The following is a 20,703-nucleotide window of genomic DNA, read 5'->3' on the forward strand; positions in this document are numbered from 1 at the left end:
GATTACTGAATTTGCAATTGATACAAATTAGTTTCAAAATATTATTCTGCACACAAAGATAAGGTGTAGGGCAAACAATTTCTTTTCATTCAGTGATTTTTTGTGAGATTTTTTAATAATGTGTACACGTGAACTTGTCTGCTTCAGATAATGGTTCACATGTAGAAATGTGAAATCATTATTTTTGTCTCCAGATATCAATTTGAAAGTATATTTGACAGCAATGCTATCAAGAGCTTTCAACTGAAAAACTTTTTACTTCTAAGTTTTTATCTTTGCAAGCACAGCATTAACAAATATGTTGTGGTTTTAAATGACTTTCCATCGTTTTAACGATTTTATAGTTTTAAGTATAAATACTTGAATAACCGTATTTCATGTAAGAAAAAAAATACTGTAGGTATACCTTCGAACCGGACGTTATGTACGAAATCAAGTCTGAATGGACTCCATGTAGATCATTACAGTTGTCATTTAAAATGACAAAACTCATTGTTCTGTTAGAACGCCGTTTATGAGGGTAAAGTTCTATCATGGAATCTGACACTGGTGTCGCTCGGTTCCTGATAAAGTATCAAAACACTAGTGTACACTCTAAAAATTTAGCTGTTTATACATGTTTTTAAAAAATATATTTATGCAAATCATGTATTTATAAGACATGGTGTGCTGATATTACGATGAGAAAGACCAGCTATCACTTATGCCGTATATACTGTTCAAGGAATTGGATAGCAGTTTTCTATACAAATAGATATTGCAAAAGCAAGTAAGAGCTGGCACCAGTCCAGAATGAAATACTAGTGTGCATGCTACACACTGCCCTTGGGTATACTACGAGAACTTAATATACCTAACCCAGCGCATATTTCGGATCTAAAACGCGCAGTTATGGAGGCGGGTACTATGCATATTGATAAGTGGGTAACTTATCTTACATCATGCATCAGTCTCATATGCTAAATGTTTTTCCTATCGCTGAGACACGTATTTTTGGGCAATTTTATTAGAAAAACTATTATACCGAACTTCCCTAGTCCATTTCCGGTCCAGACGACATCTATATTCTGACTGGATGACGCGGAAATATACGCCAAACGTCGTTGCAGCTACAAGTGTTCGCTTAATAATGTATATGTCAATTGAAAGTGTTATTTTGTTTTGAATTTCAATAAACAAAACAAATGTACATACTACTAATCCCCAATGATAACGTGATTCCCGCTGAAACGCGAGGACGAGTCCATTTCATGATAACTGATGAATAATAACTCATAATGCTTGCACATTACTTGACAAGTAAATATTTTTTTTTATTTTAAATATCTACTCAGTATATGGCAACAGTTGGGTAAAATGCAGACAACAATTGGATATAAACAAATCTTTTCGTGGGTTCGAATCCTCACAAGGGTTTTATTTTCAGATCTTTAACGCTAAACTATTCTGATCTGCCATTATGATATCAGCTTTAGGTAATTCTCTGTCGGCTTGTCACAGAGCTCATGAAGGAATCTAAATTGTTATGCAGAAGTGAAATAAAAATTAAATTTCGATGCAAAAGATCTGTTGAAGATGGACAGTATGCTTTACCACTGAGCTAATTTGTAATTGGTACAAAGTCTAGAAATATTTAGATTGTAACATGTTAGAAAAATGTTGAATTCCCTATGATCCATTTTAATCTATTTATAGTCATGTTTCTCGTTAAGGTATAGTACTGTATGCTTTCACATTCAGAATCATTTCTAAGAAGACTTTCATATATCCTTTTGTGATTAATTGAATAACTGTGAATACCTCACATTCTGATTTGTTTGTACACGTTCTTCTTGTATGTGCACATTGCTGTGTCTTCTGGACTGGACGTTATTTGGTAGTGAAAGATTTTTCTTATGTAACGATGACAGAAATATCAAATACGTGTAGCGATCTTTGAAAAAAAAAACAATGTGACTGCTCCACGATCGAAGATAAATTACCAATTTGTCAATATGCATTTGCAGAACTGCGCGTTTTAGGTTAGAAATAGCGATTGAAATGGGCTAGAATATATTCTCATTGGGTGGCATGGTTCTCATAGTACACCTTAAAGTAGGGTATTACAAGTATAGTGCCAGTTCTTTTGTGGTCTGATGCAAGTGGCAATTGCAGGCCTTCATCAGCAATAGGCAGCAAGGTGTAATATTTCGGAATTGTTAACCCCACCTACTTAACTACGGTTGCTTCTTTTTATGTACACAATTTTGAGTTCAGATGCTTCTTTCCAATGCAGAACTTAAAATACTTTATGGCGACAACCTTACTGAGTAAATCGAGTTTTAAGGCATACACTTACATGTACAGCTTAAAACATTGGTTGTTGTCTACCGTATTAAAGTGTACTAGTAACTTACTTAACTACTCACAAAGAAAGAAAATCTATCTGCTAATAGTTAATCAATAATTGAGCATTTAATGAACTGACAAGATCGGATGGTCTTCGATTCTTAATCAATGTAGAACTTCTATGTAAAATTAAGATTAAGTTCGACTAAAAGCAATTCGATCCTTTCCATAGTTCAGTAGATATTCAAAGTATAAATATACATAAAATAAGCAAACCTGCATCTTTTAGAAGGAAGTCTGACTTTTTCAAGTTCTCTGTTTCTATGTAGGATGTAAACCGTGCAATCAACATCACTTTTCACGAGTCCACTAGCTGTAACTGCATCTTTAACAACAACTTCAGATACAACTGCTGGCATTACATCTATGGTTACACCGTCAGAACAAACAGGCTTGCTGTTGCCGAGGGCGTGGTTATATGCCATTACCGTCAGGTAATATTTACCCGATTTTGTTACTGTAAATTCTGCCCTACTGTCGTATGTCCAATTCACCTGAATTTGAATGGTGCTTTCACTTAGCTGCTAAGCCACTTGTAAGTATTTTTTATTCTTAATCTAAATTATTGTACTATAGTAGTCGTTATTTGTTTGGTTAGAATCTGTGTGAGCTAAATACACACATTATGATTCTACTAAGGTATGTAAATTATAATATACTGTAAGCTAAAAAACATAATAACAGACGATGTCATAATTTGTTTTTAATATAACAAAACATACCTTTAAGTGTAAATCGTTTTCATTCAAACATCTTTCACTGAATCCATAAGAATAGAACCACACACCGCTTTCTTTATCGAAAAATCCATCCCAGTGTCCTGCCAGTTGAAGAAACTGTTGAAAGTCCACCTCTGGGTCTCCAGAAATACCGTCATGGACAATACCTTCATGAGGCGGTGATGTGTCAATCGTAATCTACAATAGCCACGGAAGCCTGATTTATGTTAATTTCCAGTAATTTTAAATCACATAAGTATTATTTTGCATTTTGTTGGTCCATTTTCGGCCGTTTTAGTATTACAATTCAGAGCATATGAAAAGAAACAGTAACAAATGACATAATGCTGAAACCATGCATTTCAGAAATAAATAATACTCACTCAAATAATTTCGGTGCACAGGAAAAAAATATAAAAGAATGGTTTCAATACATCAAGTATGTGTAAAATCGTATGTATTGTAAATTTGCATACGGTGGAACACAACATGGAAAAGGTGACAGTTTTGATGTTATTTGTCCAAACACATATACTACAGAATACAGAAAAGGATAAGCTCGACTTAAAGGTAGATTATCATTCATGTAGAAAACATTTTCTGTTACCTTTTTATGTTGAACGGTCGTCAGTCCAGCGATGTTCCTGACAGTTACTTCTATAAAATAGTCATAATCATGTTCACCTATTTCCTTTCCAAATTCTAACCCACCGTTACTGCCATTAGAAACTGGAGGTTTTATTTGGTAATGTTTATGAAAGCATCCATCATATGGTGAACAGTAGCAGTTTGGTCCCCTAGGATATTTTCCATACTTCCGTTTACACTCATTTAATGTCTATAAAACAAAAAGAACACCTTCTTGCACATCATTCCAATATTTTACATTAAGTAATATCTGCATATACGTTCTTAAGTAGCTAATTAAATATTTTCTTTTTTTCATGAAACTTGACTTGAAATTTACAAAGTTCTATACAAATTGTCAAATTATGTCTTTTTATACCCATTGGACACCGTGCTAATATATTCGAAGCTGTGTAGATATGTAAGACGTGTAGAAAGTTAAGTAAGAGTGATCGACAAAGTCAGCAGATATTAAGCTTATTATTCGATTTACGAACATTTGACTGAAGAAAACTGAAAAAAATCAAACCTTCGTTTCGCCTTGTGGCGGTTCGTGCGACTGTCCATGAACAACCACATTCTTTGTAAAATTATCAAATATCTTCCACGAAACTTCATGTATACCGCTGTGGTAGTCAAATGCTTCCCATTCAATACTGTGAACAAAAGAAGTCCAGTTGTAGAGACTCTCATGTGTCCCAGTATATATTGTATCTGCTGAAATCACATTTTACAAGCAAGCCATGTTTCTAATCTTTAATTACACTACTTTTAGAATACACAGAATGCAACCATCTGACAGAATAACAGCTAATTCGAGAGACGTAAAGAACAATATACACCCCTCGTGCCTCCTATTATATGATAAAACGGAAACATACAAATCTTGACAACATGATCCTGCAATACCAGGATTGTTACAACGCAAGAACGGGGTGACATTCAAGAAACTTAAGTTCTTTATATAAACTTAGAATAAATATATTATTACGTAAGTTCTTTCAATTCCAAAACACTGTGAACACTTATATTGACCAAATCTCCCTTTGTCAGCCACAGGTTCTGTATCTTTGGAGGAGAGAGATCTATCATCACAGTTACATTGTCTTCAGCGTATTGCCCAACAGCATCAACCCCGCGAATAAAGTATGTAAGCCTCTTGCCATCAATGAAATCTTCATCATTATAAACCATTTTTTCAAGATGAAAATATTCCTCTGGGACCTGTGTGTAATTGGTATATTTAGAATGGTTGTTCACTTCAACCATATCCGCTATTTCGAATCGTATTATTCCTGAAAAAAGACAAATGCAACGATATAATAAATGGAATGAATTTGATCAATTAAATTGTACATATATTATATTCAAAAGCTGAAAATAAAATGTCAAAGGCAAATGCTACATATACTATTATCTGATACAAGAAGTAGAAATATAAAACCGGCAAAGCAGTGTTAGCTAAATTTGCAAAATAAACACCAGACCAAATCACCTTCAATGTTATCAATCTTTTCCACTGTTCTACTGGATCTTCCTTCGCGATCATCAAGGTCTCTGGAAACATGATCATTTTTATGAACATCATTCAACCACTCTCCATTGCTATGTCTGATATTTCGGAATCTTCCAGGCCAAACAACATCAACAGTGTCGCTGTATTTATTTATCCAACCGTTCTCTTGAGCTTGAACAATTCTAGGTTTTTCACCACTAAGGTTAACAACGGAGGCATTATCAAAGAAAACGATTCGTCTAGCAGTTTTGTAATTTCCTGCACGGTCGAATACAGTTATCTCAATTGAATAAGGCCCCGGATCTTTAAGATCAAGTGTAATGGATGACTGAAAAAAATAAACAAAAAAAAAACTCGCAACTATTTCACATCAGTTCCATTCTCCCAGCAAAATTAATAACAGTCATATATCAAAGATATAACAAAGTTTTGTTTTTATTTACATGTATGTGTCTTTTGTTGTGGTACATGCAGTATTTTCATACGCCCCGCTGTAACTTAAAATGAAATTTGATATTGAAATATCTCTTGATATTTATGTTCTTAAAATATATTATGTTTTACCAGTTGCGAAAATATTCTTGAGATCTTCATGCTTTTCAGAAATACACGATAGGTTTACTATATAAATTCCAAACCGAAGGATTATATTTTTTCATAATATACAAAACGCTTAAGAACTCCCCAACGAAATAAAATAAAGAGATAAAATGAAACAATCAAATGACTCAGATGCTATAGGATAGCGACAACTACTTTCACTGTGTATTTTATGTTTGTTTAAATTTAAAGGCAAACCATCTGTTCATTCTTTCATACACGGGTCGGCACCTAGATAGAATCATATAATTTTTCACAATCTTCACGGATCTGTGGTGTTGGCGTTTAACACTGACACGATAATGGGTTACAGAAACACACAAACTGCCACTTTGTGCATCAGAGCAGACACGGGAATGTGAAGAACCACCGACCTTCCGTAAGAAAGTTGCATGGATTCCTGACATGGATGAATTCTTTACCCTGGTGAGTTTTGAAATCACTGTGGAAATGGGAAAGTGATTCGAAATCAGTGCGCTTAAGAAATTGGCTACATAAGAGCTATATAAATACATCGATATACATTTGTTCAAAAATAAATTCAAAGAGCCAGCTAATATACTATGCATTTGTACCCCATGAGTAGATATTGCATCACATCTCAGACTTAAGCGGTTATAAAAGCAAAGTAATTTGAACCACTTTGTGACGATTTCCTGAATAAATTTGGAACGTACACTAACTTGATTTGAACTGATGGGATCTAAAGATTCGCCATTGGTAAGTTGAGCTCCCGGTGTTTTCGCGACTAAATAGTAAATGAGAAATTCATATCTATCTATTCCAGAATCATTGTCCGTCCATCCATCCCATTGTACGGTCACCATCGGCTGAAAGAAGAAAATCCAAAATCAACTGAAATACAAAGTCTACACTAACACAAGGCCAATGTTCAAATTATTTTGAAGTAAGCAATTTACAAAGCGGAAAGCAAAAACGATTTACATTGTTGGATTTATCTTTTACATGTTACAATATAAGAATCATTCACTTGAATATCTTGTTTAAAGTGTTGGCTCGAGGGAAGGCTAACTGTTTTTCTCAAATACTAGAAGATAGAAGTGAATGAAGTATTGCCATTCAATACAAAGTCCCTTACTGGAAGGCACATAATTTTCCCTACTGCTATAGCAAAAGGAATTTTTTACCAAGTAAAAATAGGTCAAAATGCACCTACATATTGGATATAACATACATGTCGTACTACAGAAAAGTAGTTTTGATTTTTCCCTACAGCCAGTAATAAAACAAGTAACATTATTACCATTTTATAGTAACAACAAAGGCAAACAATTCTAAAAACCAGGGTGTATCATGGTGGTGAACATTTGTGCCAAGTTACATCACAATTCCTCCAAGCTTGGAGAAGAAATACTCCAAACAAATTTATTCATGAACTTGACCTTTGAGCTAGGCCTAGGGACCTGATTTTTGCACATCACAAATCGATTTATGGTGGCGAATATTTGTGCCAAGTAATATCAAACTCCCTTTAAGAATTGTTGAGTTACAGACTAGACAGGAAAAAACAAACTTTTGACCTTTGACTTCCAACTGTGACACGGACCTGACATGTTATGAAGGTCAAGTAAACAACGAGGTCAAGAAAGTTTTACTATTAATGAGCGTACACAATAACAGTAAAAATGGAAACGACACACGAATGGTTTTCTTATGTTTCAACTCGCAACTAGGCAAAGTTTCCTTCACAATGTCTTCTTCCTATTTACCGAATTTCATGATAAAATTCTCTTGAAATTTTTAAGTTTTCATAGCAACAAAATGAAGCAATATGCATAATTTTAAAATGCTCTCTATCCATGTATAATATTTTTATGAAATAATTTTGTACTCAAAGGATCCAACTTTTTTTTGAAGAACTGACTAACGGATGGACCGACATGAGGAGCGGGGTTTGGAAATACCGACAGAGGACCTTTTTAATGTATTTCCATATAATACATACAATCAAATACTGGAGAAAATATTTAAAAAGTAAAAATTATAAACCTGTGTTAAAAAATCAGTTGCTGTTAATGCATCTTGTGTACAATCGTTGCTTTGTTCAAAACAATGTACAGGTGGGAGCACGTCAAATCCAATGAAGAGAACTTCCTCTGTTGCTATTCCATTAAGTAAATACTGCCTTTCCGGATAGGGCTTATTAGCACTTCTATCTTCGTAGAAAACCTTGCCCCCATTTTTAGCAGATACTCTGAATTTGATTCTGAAAAGGTATAACTTAACATTGTCTCAAATATTTTGATTAAGTTGCCTCATGACTTTCTATCCAAATGGTGTGAAAAGTACCATACCTTTCATATGAGCAACTGTAAACAATACTTGGCTTTAGTATTTTTCATATCTGCGAATAGTATCTCTTAATATCCGAAGGTGAGAAAAAAGTATTGTCAGTTCGGGGGTTGAACCCTTACCCTACGCTTACAGGGCAAGGCGTCTACCGAATAAGCTAACCACTTGCCTACCACACGTTGTCTGATTACGCTCGTATCGTGACATATTTCCCAATTATTACTATTTTTGAAAACCTTCTCCAAACTTCACATGGTATTTTATATATCGAGCAAGTCCACTCCGGGAGAGATGAGATACGTTCCAACTTAAGTTAAGTCTCAACAATGCCGTGTTGCAAACTACCATCGACACTGTCATCACTCATCATTTCGCAACAGCTGATTAACAAATAAAAATGTACTGAATAAGCGAGTTGTATGATGATATCTTGTCATATTCGATCATTTTACACAAAAAAATGACACTACTGTTTCACCGCCTCATCAAAAACTAAAACCGCGTTACCCTTTCTCACTTACAGCGAAACTAAGTCTCAACGATGGATGCTTCAATTTAGGAAGATAGACGTGTATGCGTGGGAATTCTGTCATTTACTAGGCAAGTGATAGTAATAAAATGATTTCAGTTGTGTATAGTGCAAATATTCAACAGTATGTAATGGAAATTTATATAGATATAAACGTGTCAAATGCAAGAACTTATTTCCATAATCAACACCACTGCACTGTCAATGCATAAAATTAATATTTTAAAATGTAATAATGTTGATAATCTTGGTAATTATTTTCGACCATTTCCGTTCTTAACGATGTAGGAGTGAATTTTGTCTAACGTTATGATGTTTTTCATACTCTATGAGCTTGAATAACTTTACCCCATCTGCAGTATTTTCAATGGAAAAACGTATTTAGATCAACAAAAAAATCTGACGTAAAGATATCAAAAATATTTTGCAGCTTTAATGACACAAAATAAGGGTGATTTTTTTTTCGCAAAAAAATTGATCTATTTGGTTAAATGGTACAACATAAGCCATATTGTCATTAATATTTAGCATTAATTTTTGGCAAAATTTTTGGTAGAAAGCAATATTCGAAGAAATATTTTTCAAATTAGCGGATATCCTGAAAAAGAAAACGCTCGTACATCCTTAAGTAAAAAAAATTCTTGTTATATTGTAGACATATGGAGCGACACTATTAGATAGATGATTGTTGAGGTACTTCTCGGGTGTCGTTGATATTTTGCAACACAACGCTATGGTGGCTGATTTCTGCCATTTCGTGTTGGTATGTTGGTGGGGAGAAACCACGACAGCACGAAAACACAAAAATCTCGAGAAAAACCTAATTTTTCGAGTTTTCGGGGTTTCGTGTTGTCGTGCCGGTAGGACAAAATACGAAAACACGACACATTTTACGCGCAAAGTCGACTTCAAAAGGGCACCGACATTTTATCCGTCAAATTTATCATTTTTTCATGTTGACAGGTACAGATAAGTCGTGTTGGCAACTTTTATATGTCGTAGTTTCGTGTGTTCGCCCCATCAACATGAAAACACGACAAATACCTTATTTGTTGAGTTTCGTGTTTCCGCCCCACCAACATGAAAACACGAAAACACTATAAATACAATTAATTGTCCAGTTTTCGTGTTGTCATCGTTTCGCCCCGCCTACACGAAAACACAACAACTTTGGTATTTGTCGAGTTTTCGTGCTGTCGTGTTTTCACCCCGCCGACACGACAACATAAAAGCACGACAAATTCTTTTCAGAAATCTCTTATAAAATGTAGAGTTATTCTGAAGCAAGTGGCAAAGGGTTTGAGAAGCATTTTTTTTTGCTATTCCATCCAACCAATTCAAATGCATTTACTTTATTTGTCGGGTTTTGTGTTTTAGTCCCTTCCACATGAAAACACCACAAATACATTATTTGTCGAGTTTTCGTGTTGTCGTGTTTTCGCCCCGTCGACACGAAAACACGACAATTTAGGTATTTGTCGAATTTCGTGCTGTCGTGAGCTGGGTGAAACTTTGATGAGTACAGGTCACTTCTCAGCCGGCCATTTGGGGGTTGGGGTGGCGGATGGCACGGACCTGGACCCGAGTCTGTACAATTAAAACAAACAATTAGGTAAATGCGTGCGCCTCATTGAAGGTTAATTTATTCAGCTGAATTTCCTCGTTAATAAGGATTTTGATTTTATTTTATTAAACGCATGACAGAGTAGAGCCTTATCATAGCATTCTTCATAGTACACACAGTACAATAAATTGATTGTAATTCTGTTTTGTCGTGGGGCCCAATTAATACCAAATATATCAAATATTTGTCCTGCAATTGTATGATAATGTTGATATCCTCAATATGTGTATATCTATATTAGCTGACAGCTAACCCGACACTTTCGTATTCACAATATCTTTGCTGTAATGTTGAGCAGAGTTATCAAAATAAATAAAAAAAAATGAACAAGTAAAATTGTTAAAATACAGACTTAACAGATTTGGTCATTATAAAAAAATGTTCCTATGATTCTAGTAAGAAATTGCTTTGATACATAATGAGAAAATACATAAAATGTTGGTGAGGTGTAAAAGGCCAGAAGTAAACAGTTTGATATTCGACGTTCGTCTTTCGATACTTTTATGTAATAAAATGGTATTAGGCCGAAACATACATAGAATATAAGTCATTTTTATTCTTAAACATATGTTTTTGTATAGTTTTGCATGCAGTTATGTTGTGTTCATTTCAGTAATTGTTATGCGCATGTCTAACGTAATACGCCAAAACAAAAACACGAAAACTCGACAAATTCGATATTTGTCGTGTTTTCGAGTTTTGGTGTTTTTTGTGTCATTGAGGCGAAAACACAAAAATTCGACAGCACGACAAATGAAGGACGCCAATACGACATATTCATAGACACCAAAACGAAAATTCGACAGACGAATTTGTCGTGTAGGCGCCCTCTTAACGTCGAGTTTTCGAGTAAAATACGTTGTGTTTTCGTGATTTCGCCGACACGACAACACGAAAACACGAACACATTACATTTTAAAATATTATTTTTTCGAATTGACAGTGCAGTGGTGTCGATTATGGAAATAAATTGGGTTTTATCGAGTTTTCGTGTTGTGTTTTCGCCCGTCAGCACGCCAACACGAAATGGCAGAAATCTACGGCGTTTCGTTAGGGCCGGTGCTTGCTTCTTGTGAACGCGAAGCGCGAAGGTAGCACAGTATGATTGAGAAGCGCGACAGTACGATGGCGACGTGCGACAGTACGATTGTGACTTTCCGTCGTACTGTCACGCTTCGCCATCGTAATGTCCCGCTTCACTATCGTAGTGTCGCGGTTCGCCATCGCACTGTCGCGCTTCACCATTATAGTAATGTCACCATCGTACTGTCGCGCTTCGTCATCGTACTGTCTCGTTTCGCCATCGCACTGTCTCGCTTAATCACCGTAGTGTCACACCGTACTGTCGCGCATTCACTGTCTTGTCTCTGTTTACTTAAGGCCGACATTAATTAAGCTGTGTATTGTATAGTATTGTCAATTCAAATAACTGAAACGCTTTTCGGCACAGGTATTATTGAAATGAAAATCACCAGACCTGATGATATTCAAATGAAAATTCCTCTGCGGAGTGTAACTCAAATGAATATAATTTTATAATAGTATTAAAGGAAATATCATACCTTAATATTTTTTGAAATACACTATTCAAAAAAAGACATTACATTGTTTACCTGAGGGATAATGAAAGCGAATATCACCCAACAAAGTTTTATCTATAAACAAAATAATATTGTATTCAAAATTAACTTGGCTGTGGAAAAATATTTTTTTAATATATTTACATGTAATTAAGGTTGTTTAATCAACTCATATATTTCAAGCCACGAAACGGTATAAGTATAAATTGACAGCTAAAAATGATAAAAATTCACTGCAGTATAAATTTGCTTATAAAGCTTTTGGGTTAATTTCATGGAAAAGTGCTAGGATTAGGTCTAGAATACAGTTGCTTGTTTATGCTTGCCCGACAATCCCTGTCGTCTTACCACTGACTCTACAGTTTTAATTGAAGAAACGTATTGGATAAAATGTAGATTTATGTTTAAAAAGATTATTAGTAAGTAAAGAAAAAAACTCGTCCGTCCGTCTGACTGTACAGTTCTATACATTAATGTCGGCCCTTAAGTAAACAGAGAAAAGTTGGAGAAGGGCGACAGTACGATTGCGAAGCCCAACAGTACGATGGTGACACTACGTTAGTGAAGCTCGACAGTGCGATTGGGAAACATGCCAGTACGATGGTGACGCGCGACAATACGATGGTGAAGCGCAACAGCACGATGGTGACATTACGATGGTGCGACAGTAGGATGGTGACGCGCGACAGTGCGATGGCGAAGTGCGACAATACAATGGTGACGCGCGGCAGTACGAAGACAAAACGCGACAGTACGATGGTAACACTACGATGGTGAAGCGCAACAGTGCGATGGCGAAGCGCGACACTACGATGGTGAAGCGAAAAAGAACGATGGCGAAACTATCACCATCGTACTGTCGCGCTCTGCCATCGCCCTGTCGCGCTTCGCAATCGCACTGTCGTGTTTTCACCATCGTACTGTCGCGCTTCCCTAATGTACTGTCGCGCTTTGCAATCGTGTCGTCGTTTCTTCTCGCTTCGCGTTCCCAGAGAGCAGGCGCTGGTCCTCAGGGAACACCGTAGAAATCACTCACCATACAATGCCATTGCGGCAATTTCTTGCATTTTGTTGACACGTACCTCTTCCGGAGTGAATTACAGGCTTTAGAAACCAACCAGAGCAATGTTGTCACATTTTCCTATGCGATTAAGCTCGTACCACTGCATTAACATAAGGTACAAAATCGCCATTTTAGACTTATAATGCACAACGAGGTTATTTATATAAAGACTATGGAGATTAACCTTAAACGCCAAAATAAATGTGGTACAGTGTAACGTCACAAATTGTATCTCATTTCAATACATTTACATTAATTTGTCAAACCAAATACCTTGTGATAATAATGTAAATGGCCACCAACTGGGGTCATCGTTTGAAAATTCGTAAATAATAAACACAGGGATTAAAATATAAGGCAATGTTTACAAATCAGTACGATTCAGTACAATTTATAAGCGGTAACGATTAAAGTTAGCAAAATACAAAAAGTATCACCTACATAGCCCTTGCAGTACAAATAATTGTTACCCTCCAGGATGAACATAACATCAAAAACATAATTCTAAATTGGATACAAGTTTAAGAATTTAATTCCATTATTTCACTTGCTGTTAAATAATGTATATATGCCTCGTCATCAGTAAGTATATTAAAGTATGTATCTTACCTTTTTATGATTTTTTTTAATTACGAGACAAGCAGGAATGAAGCAAATAATTGTGATTTCCTTAATCGACAGACAATTCAATGAAATGAGCTCTCAATCGTCAAAAACAAAATAAACCACTGAAACTGCGTTCATGTTATGTCAAAAAGTAATTTTTGCCATTTCGAACTGCAAATACCATTGTCCTGACCTAAGAAGCAGCAAATAACAAAACACATCCACCCCATCGCACTCAGTCCCACGAGTCAAGCCCTATTTCCGCATTTCCATACTAGTTTACATAAAGTGTTGTATTTGAAGAGAGGGTTCGTTTTATCACAAAAACTTGTCATTTTTAAACAACAACTTATCAACAAACAGCTTGTTATATAGATGTTCTGTATCAAAGTTTAAAATAATGATTTGATATATGCTATCATCGGTCTATAGGATTCTTCTTTAAAGGTAACAATTTGAACTGATATTGTCTTGAGAATTATCAAGTATGCATATGATACAATATGTATACAAAACGAATTGTTTTACAATTACAAATACCTGAAAGCATCTGAAAAGTGTTACAGACATAATTTACCTATCGTTGTGGTTAAAATTTCCGTTGAATACTTTCTTCCACTGTGGTATAGTTCTTATTGGTTCATTGACAGATTTGTCGCAGTTCTCATCGAAGTTTGAACACTCGCCACTAATTGTCCATTCGCCCTTGTCTGCACCTTTATATGAAATAAATAACATTTTCAGTTACAATGAATATCGCATCGAACATATCTTCATCTACCTTGCGTGACCCGTTCAGCAGTTCTTCATTACTTCTTTGTACGTGCAATGCGATAAAAAACAGATTTGTTTCACACCTATATGTTTTATCCAAACGAAAGCTTTTCTATCACGTGGCAACACGATGGAATCTGTTTCTTTTATTTACTGTAACAAGAAATTGTTACCCGTTGACGTCACAGAAACTGGGGGCTCATCCGGGATATCGACTTTATCTAGTGCCTAAAAGTATTATTCCAGAAAAAAGATGCGATAACTTTCATTTTGTTATTTAAGAGCACTTGATGAAAATTGGGTTTCGATCTTTTTGTCACTGTGAGTTATTGTATACTATTATTATTAGTTTAAAATCGTGGCTGGAATAGGTTTTTAGGAGTTATAAGAGATCGGTTTTAAATCCTAAAATCGCAACTACTTTGGCAAAAGTAAATTTTTAATCCATGAACTCATGTCCTTATTATCCTTGCCTACGACGCATCCAGTTTCGGATTCAACGGTGGCTCATAGAACATAAAAACATTGTGATAGTTTTAACCAGTGTTTTCTACGGAACTTCAAGTGCAACATGCATAACGCAGATCTCCCGGATACACTTTACTGTGTTTAGATGTAAAAATATTACGATAATTACCTAATTACTCTTGAACTTGAACCCAGAAGCAGATGTTGAGAATTTGCTACAAATGTATGACATGATAACGTGATTGTATTCTTGTTTTGATAATTATATTAATCTGTCCCTGATTTAATGCAAAATGCGCCTGCCAACGCCCCCACCCTACACCCACACACAAAGAACTAATGCTTGTTATCGATTTGATTTGTGAGTATACCGTCGCCTTACTCTTAAAGTGTTCTATCTCCTTTTTACAAAGCCTTTGCTTTTATGTATTGACATCATACAGATGGAATTCGAGCGTATGTACTTTGCTCTATGTCCACGTTTTTTCTATCAATGTTTTGCCTCTATTTTGCGGTATGTCCGTAAGTTAGGATTATTTAAGAGCAAAAAGACACGCGGACTAATCAAAAAACAATACTGGTCACGTGACATCAGAAACATTGCGGAACTTCCGGCAAAGGATCTTTGTGAAAATGTTACAATCAACTTACAGAATTGTTCTTTTTTCATACTTTTTATACATTCCAGAAACAAAATGTAAGTATAATTCGATAGAATCCACTTTACAAGTTACTGACTTAAAACCTTTGTTGCAAAATGTCACATTCCTCTTTAAATGCGATACCATATATTTGCTTGTTTTTCGGATAACAGATTTCGGACACATGAATTTGAGGTAGAGTGTATTGGCAGTGCATGTTTCTTGTCCTTTTCTTAAGAACCTTGATAAAAAGACATGTCTTACATTCTTACTTTGGCTCATTTTGATTTATGGTTGAATGATTTTTTTTTAATTGTTTGTTTTGTTTTTTTAAAGTGCATACTGATCGTAACCTTGTACATTTATTGTTGTAAATGTGTTTATTGGAAAGGAATTTACATAAGCTATCAGCTTGTTTTCCAATCCATGTATTTGACATGTAAAACTTTGTTGTACATGTAATGTGTATGTTGCTTCAAAAAAAATTAAAATATTGTTTAAACTAAAGTGCATTGTGATAATGTTGACAGAGGTGATCTTTCGAAGTCACACAATAAAACAATGAATTAAAATAGCAGAATCGTTCTGACCAACTGTGACGAAACAGGCTACCCTGTCCATGTTACCCAGTCCTGGTATTCTATCTTCATAATTGAAGTGTTGAGATCAATGGTCCAGCATGCAGGGCATGTGTAGTTAGGCCTGCATAGTTAGTGCAGGCTTGTCTCGGCCTATTATGGTCACAGACGACTGAATGCATATCTTCTCTTGTGGTTGATTGTAATATAAAATGATTACAAAACTAATTCAAAAGCGAATTTTAAACAACCCGACATAATTTGGTTGAGGTTGGTTGTTTTTGCTCTTTAAGACGTATGACCATGCCTTTCTCCTCGTAAAGCCATATGCGTATGCATAATGCACACACTTGCGCTTTATTTGCGGAGCGCTTTATGTGGCGTTACAATGCTTCCAAAACAGCAAAAGTAAATTTTTTTTTGTCTTTGCTATTGATGTTAATTTAAACTCTTCTTATTCTTGTTTCAGATCAAGTCTTCTTCTTGTGTTGCATGACGTAATGACCTAATCGTCCTAGATCTACTGCCAAAAGTGAACAGAAGCTGCAAAACATTTAGAGATTTAAGAAGTGCGCATTCATGTCTATGGAGTAATTTTGAACTAAACAATCTAATAACGTTCACAGTGATGGCATTAAGCGAGGATTTGAGACATTCTGGAAAGTTAAGGAAGTTGCTTCTACATGTGTACCTCCAAGTTCAATCTATATTGCAGTGAAGAGAAAATCTATGACTTTAAATCAGCTGCAGCAAAATACTCGGCCAAAGACATATTTTCTCAAACGTTAAGGCTATGAGAGTTGTGAGCGCTTTACCTCAAGAGACACATGCTACGCTTCATGCCAAAAGACGTTCGGTTATTCATTGAGCAATTGTGTCAGATTGGTCGGAAAAAAAAACCCCAAAATGAAACAATTTACCACCATACTTGGACAAGGATTGTAAGAACTGTTTTTTTGGAAATAGCATTGTGTTAGCATTAAATTGTCTTTTAGTTTCAAGAGATATACTTAATAAAACATTACCACTGTTTCACGTTTTGTCAGAAAGACATATTATCATTACAGGTTAATCGTTACACAAGTCGAGATGCTTTAAACATTTAAGCTGCTTTAGTACATGTACTTATATTAACATTGTGCTACAGGAGTTGTCTTTAAGTTTCAGAAAATACTAGTGGTGCACTCAGTGTTATAACCGTTTTTAATTGTTTTTGACAGGATGACATGTTTTCAAAGTGTTAAACATTAAGATTGTTTGTTCACATTTGTTACACATTTTACTTTTTTGATCATATTTTCACACTTGTAATTCGATTCACATTTTTACATGTAAGGTCTCTGTAAACGGTTTTACTGATTATATTTATGTTTAAAAGTTTTTTCGGTTTCAGTTAAAGCATTCATCACTCACGGATGTTGTAAAACTTATCAAAATGCCCATAAATTTTCGGCCACCCGAGTTGTATAACTACTAGCTACTGTAACATGTATTATGCCACTAACAAATAATGCTTAGGGTTTATATAGGAATCATTTTGTCCTTCCGTCGGTCCTTCTGTCATTCCTTAAACCAGGACAAAATTTCTCAAGGTAGCTGTACAATGTAAAAGCAACTGTGGCTCTTGACGACACACATCGTGATCAGTCTTAAGAAATAAAATGAAATTTCCATATTGAAATATCAATGCAAGCAGAAAGATTTTACTCTAAAAGTGTTTTATCTCCTGATTCATATATTTTATTTAACCTTATTTTGCTCTATCTCCTTAAACGCACTTTAAGAATATTTGCAAAGTGAAGACCATTAGAACAATTTTATCACCAAACTTTGCCAGCTTTCAAAATTTCGTTTAATTTAGGCCACATGGAAAAAAAATGTTATGATCAGCTGAATCTTTAAACTTAATTTTCTCAGGAACAACAAAATAATAGATAGGACAATTTAAGAATAAGGCGACGAACTGGAACATACGTGAGTGAGGTAAATGCAACTCTAACTTGGCACAACTGTTCACCACAATTGCTTTATTTGCGTTCACATGACTCTGGGACAGGTTTCATAAACGCCTATAAGTAAGTATAAACTGTTTGAGATTAAAATTCATGAGATTCAGTTCTGAGTAAATGATATATTTCTTACCCGTCTAAACACACAGAAGTCATCATTTCGATGCATTGTCCGGGGCGAACTCCAAAGTACCACAAGCAATTAACACCAAAATAAAAATCTAAACCTAACGACGGAAAATCAGTTTTTGAAAAACTATTCGCGTATACCCACGCCCAAAGTTTACCATGTTTTTACGTTGTGTTTCAAAGATATCTCGAAACCCCTCACCTCTAAAGAGAACAAATGTTCTTTTGCCAGAAATCTTTATCTAAGACCCCTAAAACACGCATAGAATGGGAGACTTTGCTCAGTTATCTCCATTTCATACTCTCTTAAAATAAGTTGACCCTTTCATTTGGATTACTCTGTTGTTATTGTTATGTTATTTATAACAAAATGATGTAAATGAAGCTAAGTTATGGCTATTGATTTAATAATGCCTTCAGCTACCTATTCTAAAGACACATAAGTGTTAAATTATGACATTAAATTTATCAAATATGCAAGAAATCGCTTAACTCAGAAGTCAGATATCTCATAGACAAATAGCGATAAAATTCTCAGAGGATTCCAAATGATGGGACAAATTTACAATTTTATTATCTTAGACATAATCCAATAAGGGAGACAATTTGAAAGTCGCTAAAATCTCCTCTCATTCACCATTAATATTTATGTTGTATGTATTCAAAAATATTTAGGTGGAGGACCCACTTTCCATTCCATGATCCTTTACACATCATATATGTACCATTGCAATGCATTTTGTCGCTACCAAAACTCGGCCGAATTTTGGTAGTGACTACCAAAATGCGTTGCTACCATTTTGAGGTGTAACATGCTTTAATTGTATTTGAAATGCTTCATAAGAATAATAACTGCACACATACGTGAAGCTTTTCGGTTTAAAAGTCAGACGACAAGTACTGCAAGCTATAACTATTTTAAGCTTTGATTTGAAATGAAAATGTAACATATATGTTACATGTACTTAGGTTGAAAAGAAAAATGAAACATTTCTGTTGCCATTGTTATTCAAACGGTTGGGGTACGATAGGGGGCAATGTTAAGAGTTTTAAATGAGAGAAATCTACGTTGCCACGGGAACACGATACACGCAACAAATATATATAGTTTAAGTTTTATATCAATTAAGATTTAGAAAGTTAGTACATAGTACGCTTCTCAAATTACTGACTACACAGACTTCTGCAGTATGACAAAAACAACAGTAAGCTGGAAAATCTTAAATATCATTATCTTCGATCTTTTTTTTTTTCAAGTGTAAAATCTCTGTACATACTTATGTATTTAAACCTGCCATAATATTTTTATACTTAAATTGAAAGGGACAAACAGACACGAGTTTTTCGAAGGTATATCACTGAATTAAAAGTACAAGTAGTGATTTGCTTCGGTTCGGTTAGAATCTGCATATGCTGTGTTGACAATGAATATTTTATCCTTAACATAGAACTTTCTAATATGGATCATATCATCAACGCTTATTTTTAAAAGGAAAATTTATGAAACACTGTTTTCGTGTAGTAGAACAATAAAATAATTTGTTTCCAAAATTATAGTTAAGGAACTCACCCCTTTCTAACGTAATGACTATCTGCATGTCAGCTATTCCAATCAAATAACGCGATATATAATTCGGTTTTCTTGCACTGTCAATTTCAGGTTTATAGTTTGAAGATGCTTTCAGTGAAATATTTGACCAGCTAGTATCTTTTGTCCAAAATGTTTTTCCAAGCGCCTTATCGACTATAACCTTAGGCCCGGAAGGATTCTGTAGGTTTAAAGACAAATCTTTTATCGTCGGTAATTTATCTGAAGTGGCTGAAACAAAAAGTCACAATATGTGTTATATGTTACATTGAGATAATATTATGAATAAAAAAAACTAGAATTGAAAAGTTAAGAACTTATAAATTTGACCTTTACCTTTCCTGCGAACAAGTGGTCTTGCATTACGAAATCATGTTGTGTTTTGTATCGTTCGTCGTGATTAAGGCCGAGGCACGACGCTCGACACGACCCCAAGGCACGACGTGCAACAATACGGCACAACACGCTACACGACTCACGGCAATGTGACTTGACGTGCATCAGTGATGTTGCGTTGTTGTGTAGTATTTCACCCGTCTTATCTTGCGTCGAGCGTCAGGTCGCATTTTCGTGTAGTGTTTCGACAGTCATGCCAAAACACATTGCTCAAAAGTACTTCGCACATACAGGGTGCCATATTAATCCTACACTGGAACAGTCGCTGAACGTTCTGTCCAGAGAGAAAGTTCCAAGAACAGAGAGAAGAGAGAGACAGGGAGAGGGAAGAGAGAGGAAAGAAATGGGATTAGAGTGTACTGAGAAAAACCTGTTTAGGTACGGGCATACCCGGTTAATCTGCCTAGCTCTTTGTAGTCTGGTTCTTTATATGCCCTTTGTATTGCATTGACATTACGCTTTGTACTCTTTTCTAGTCAGAATCAGTACTGGTCGTTTACGTGTACGGTAGATAATCAAAAGCATCTCAGTAATTTTAAATCCTTGAACTGGAAT

At 35.2% G+C, this 20,703-nt stretch overlaps 1 protein-coding gene across 1 annotated transcript; it reads right to left on the minus strand.

Annotated features, from left to right (window-relative positions):
* Positions 1-406: 406 nt before the first annotated feature.
* LOC128551785 (uncharacterized) lies at positions 407-20,253 on the minus strand (the record flags this gene model as incomplete). Its single annotated transcript, XM_053532701.1, has 12 exons — positions 20,232-20,253; positions 19,735-19,983; positions 14,143-14,281; positions 7,861-8,077; positions 6,534-6,680; positions 5,230-5,578; positions 4,726-5,029; positions 4,264-4,390; positions 3,715-3,945; positions 3,111-3,305; positions 2,605-2,882; positions 407-563 (listed from the first exon to the last, which is right to left on the minus strand). Coding segments are annotated over exons 1-12 (2,415 nt in total), but the record flags the coding sequence as incomplete, so codon positions are not given.
* Between the last annotated feature and the right edge of the window lie 450 nt (positions 20,254-20,703).

This window comes from Mercenaria mercenaria, unplaced genomic scaffold (genome assembly GCF_021730395.1).
Source record: "Mercenaria mercenaria strain notata unplaced genomic scaffold, MADL_Memer_1 contig_1691, whole genome shotgun sequence".
NCBI lineage: Eukaryota > Metazoa > Mollusca > Bivalvia > Venerida > Veneridae > Mercenaria > Mercenaria mercenaria.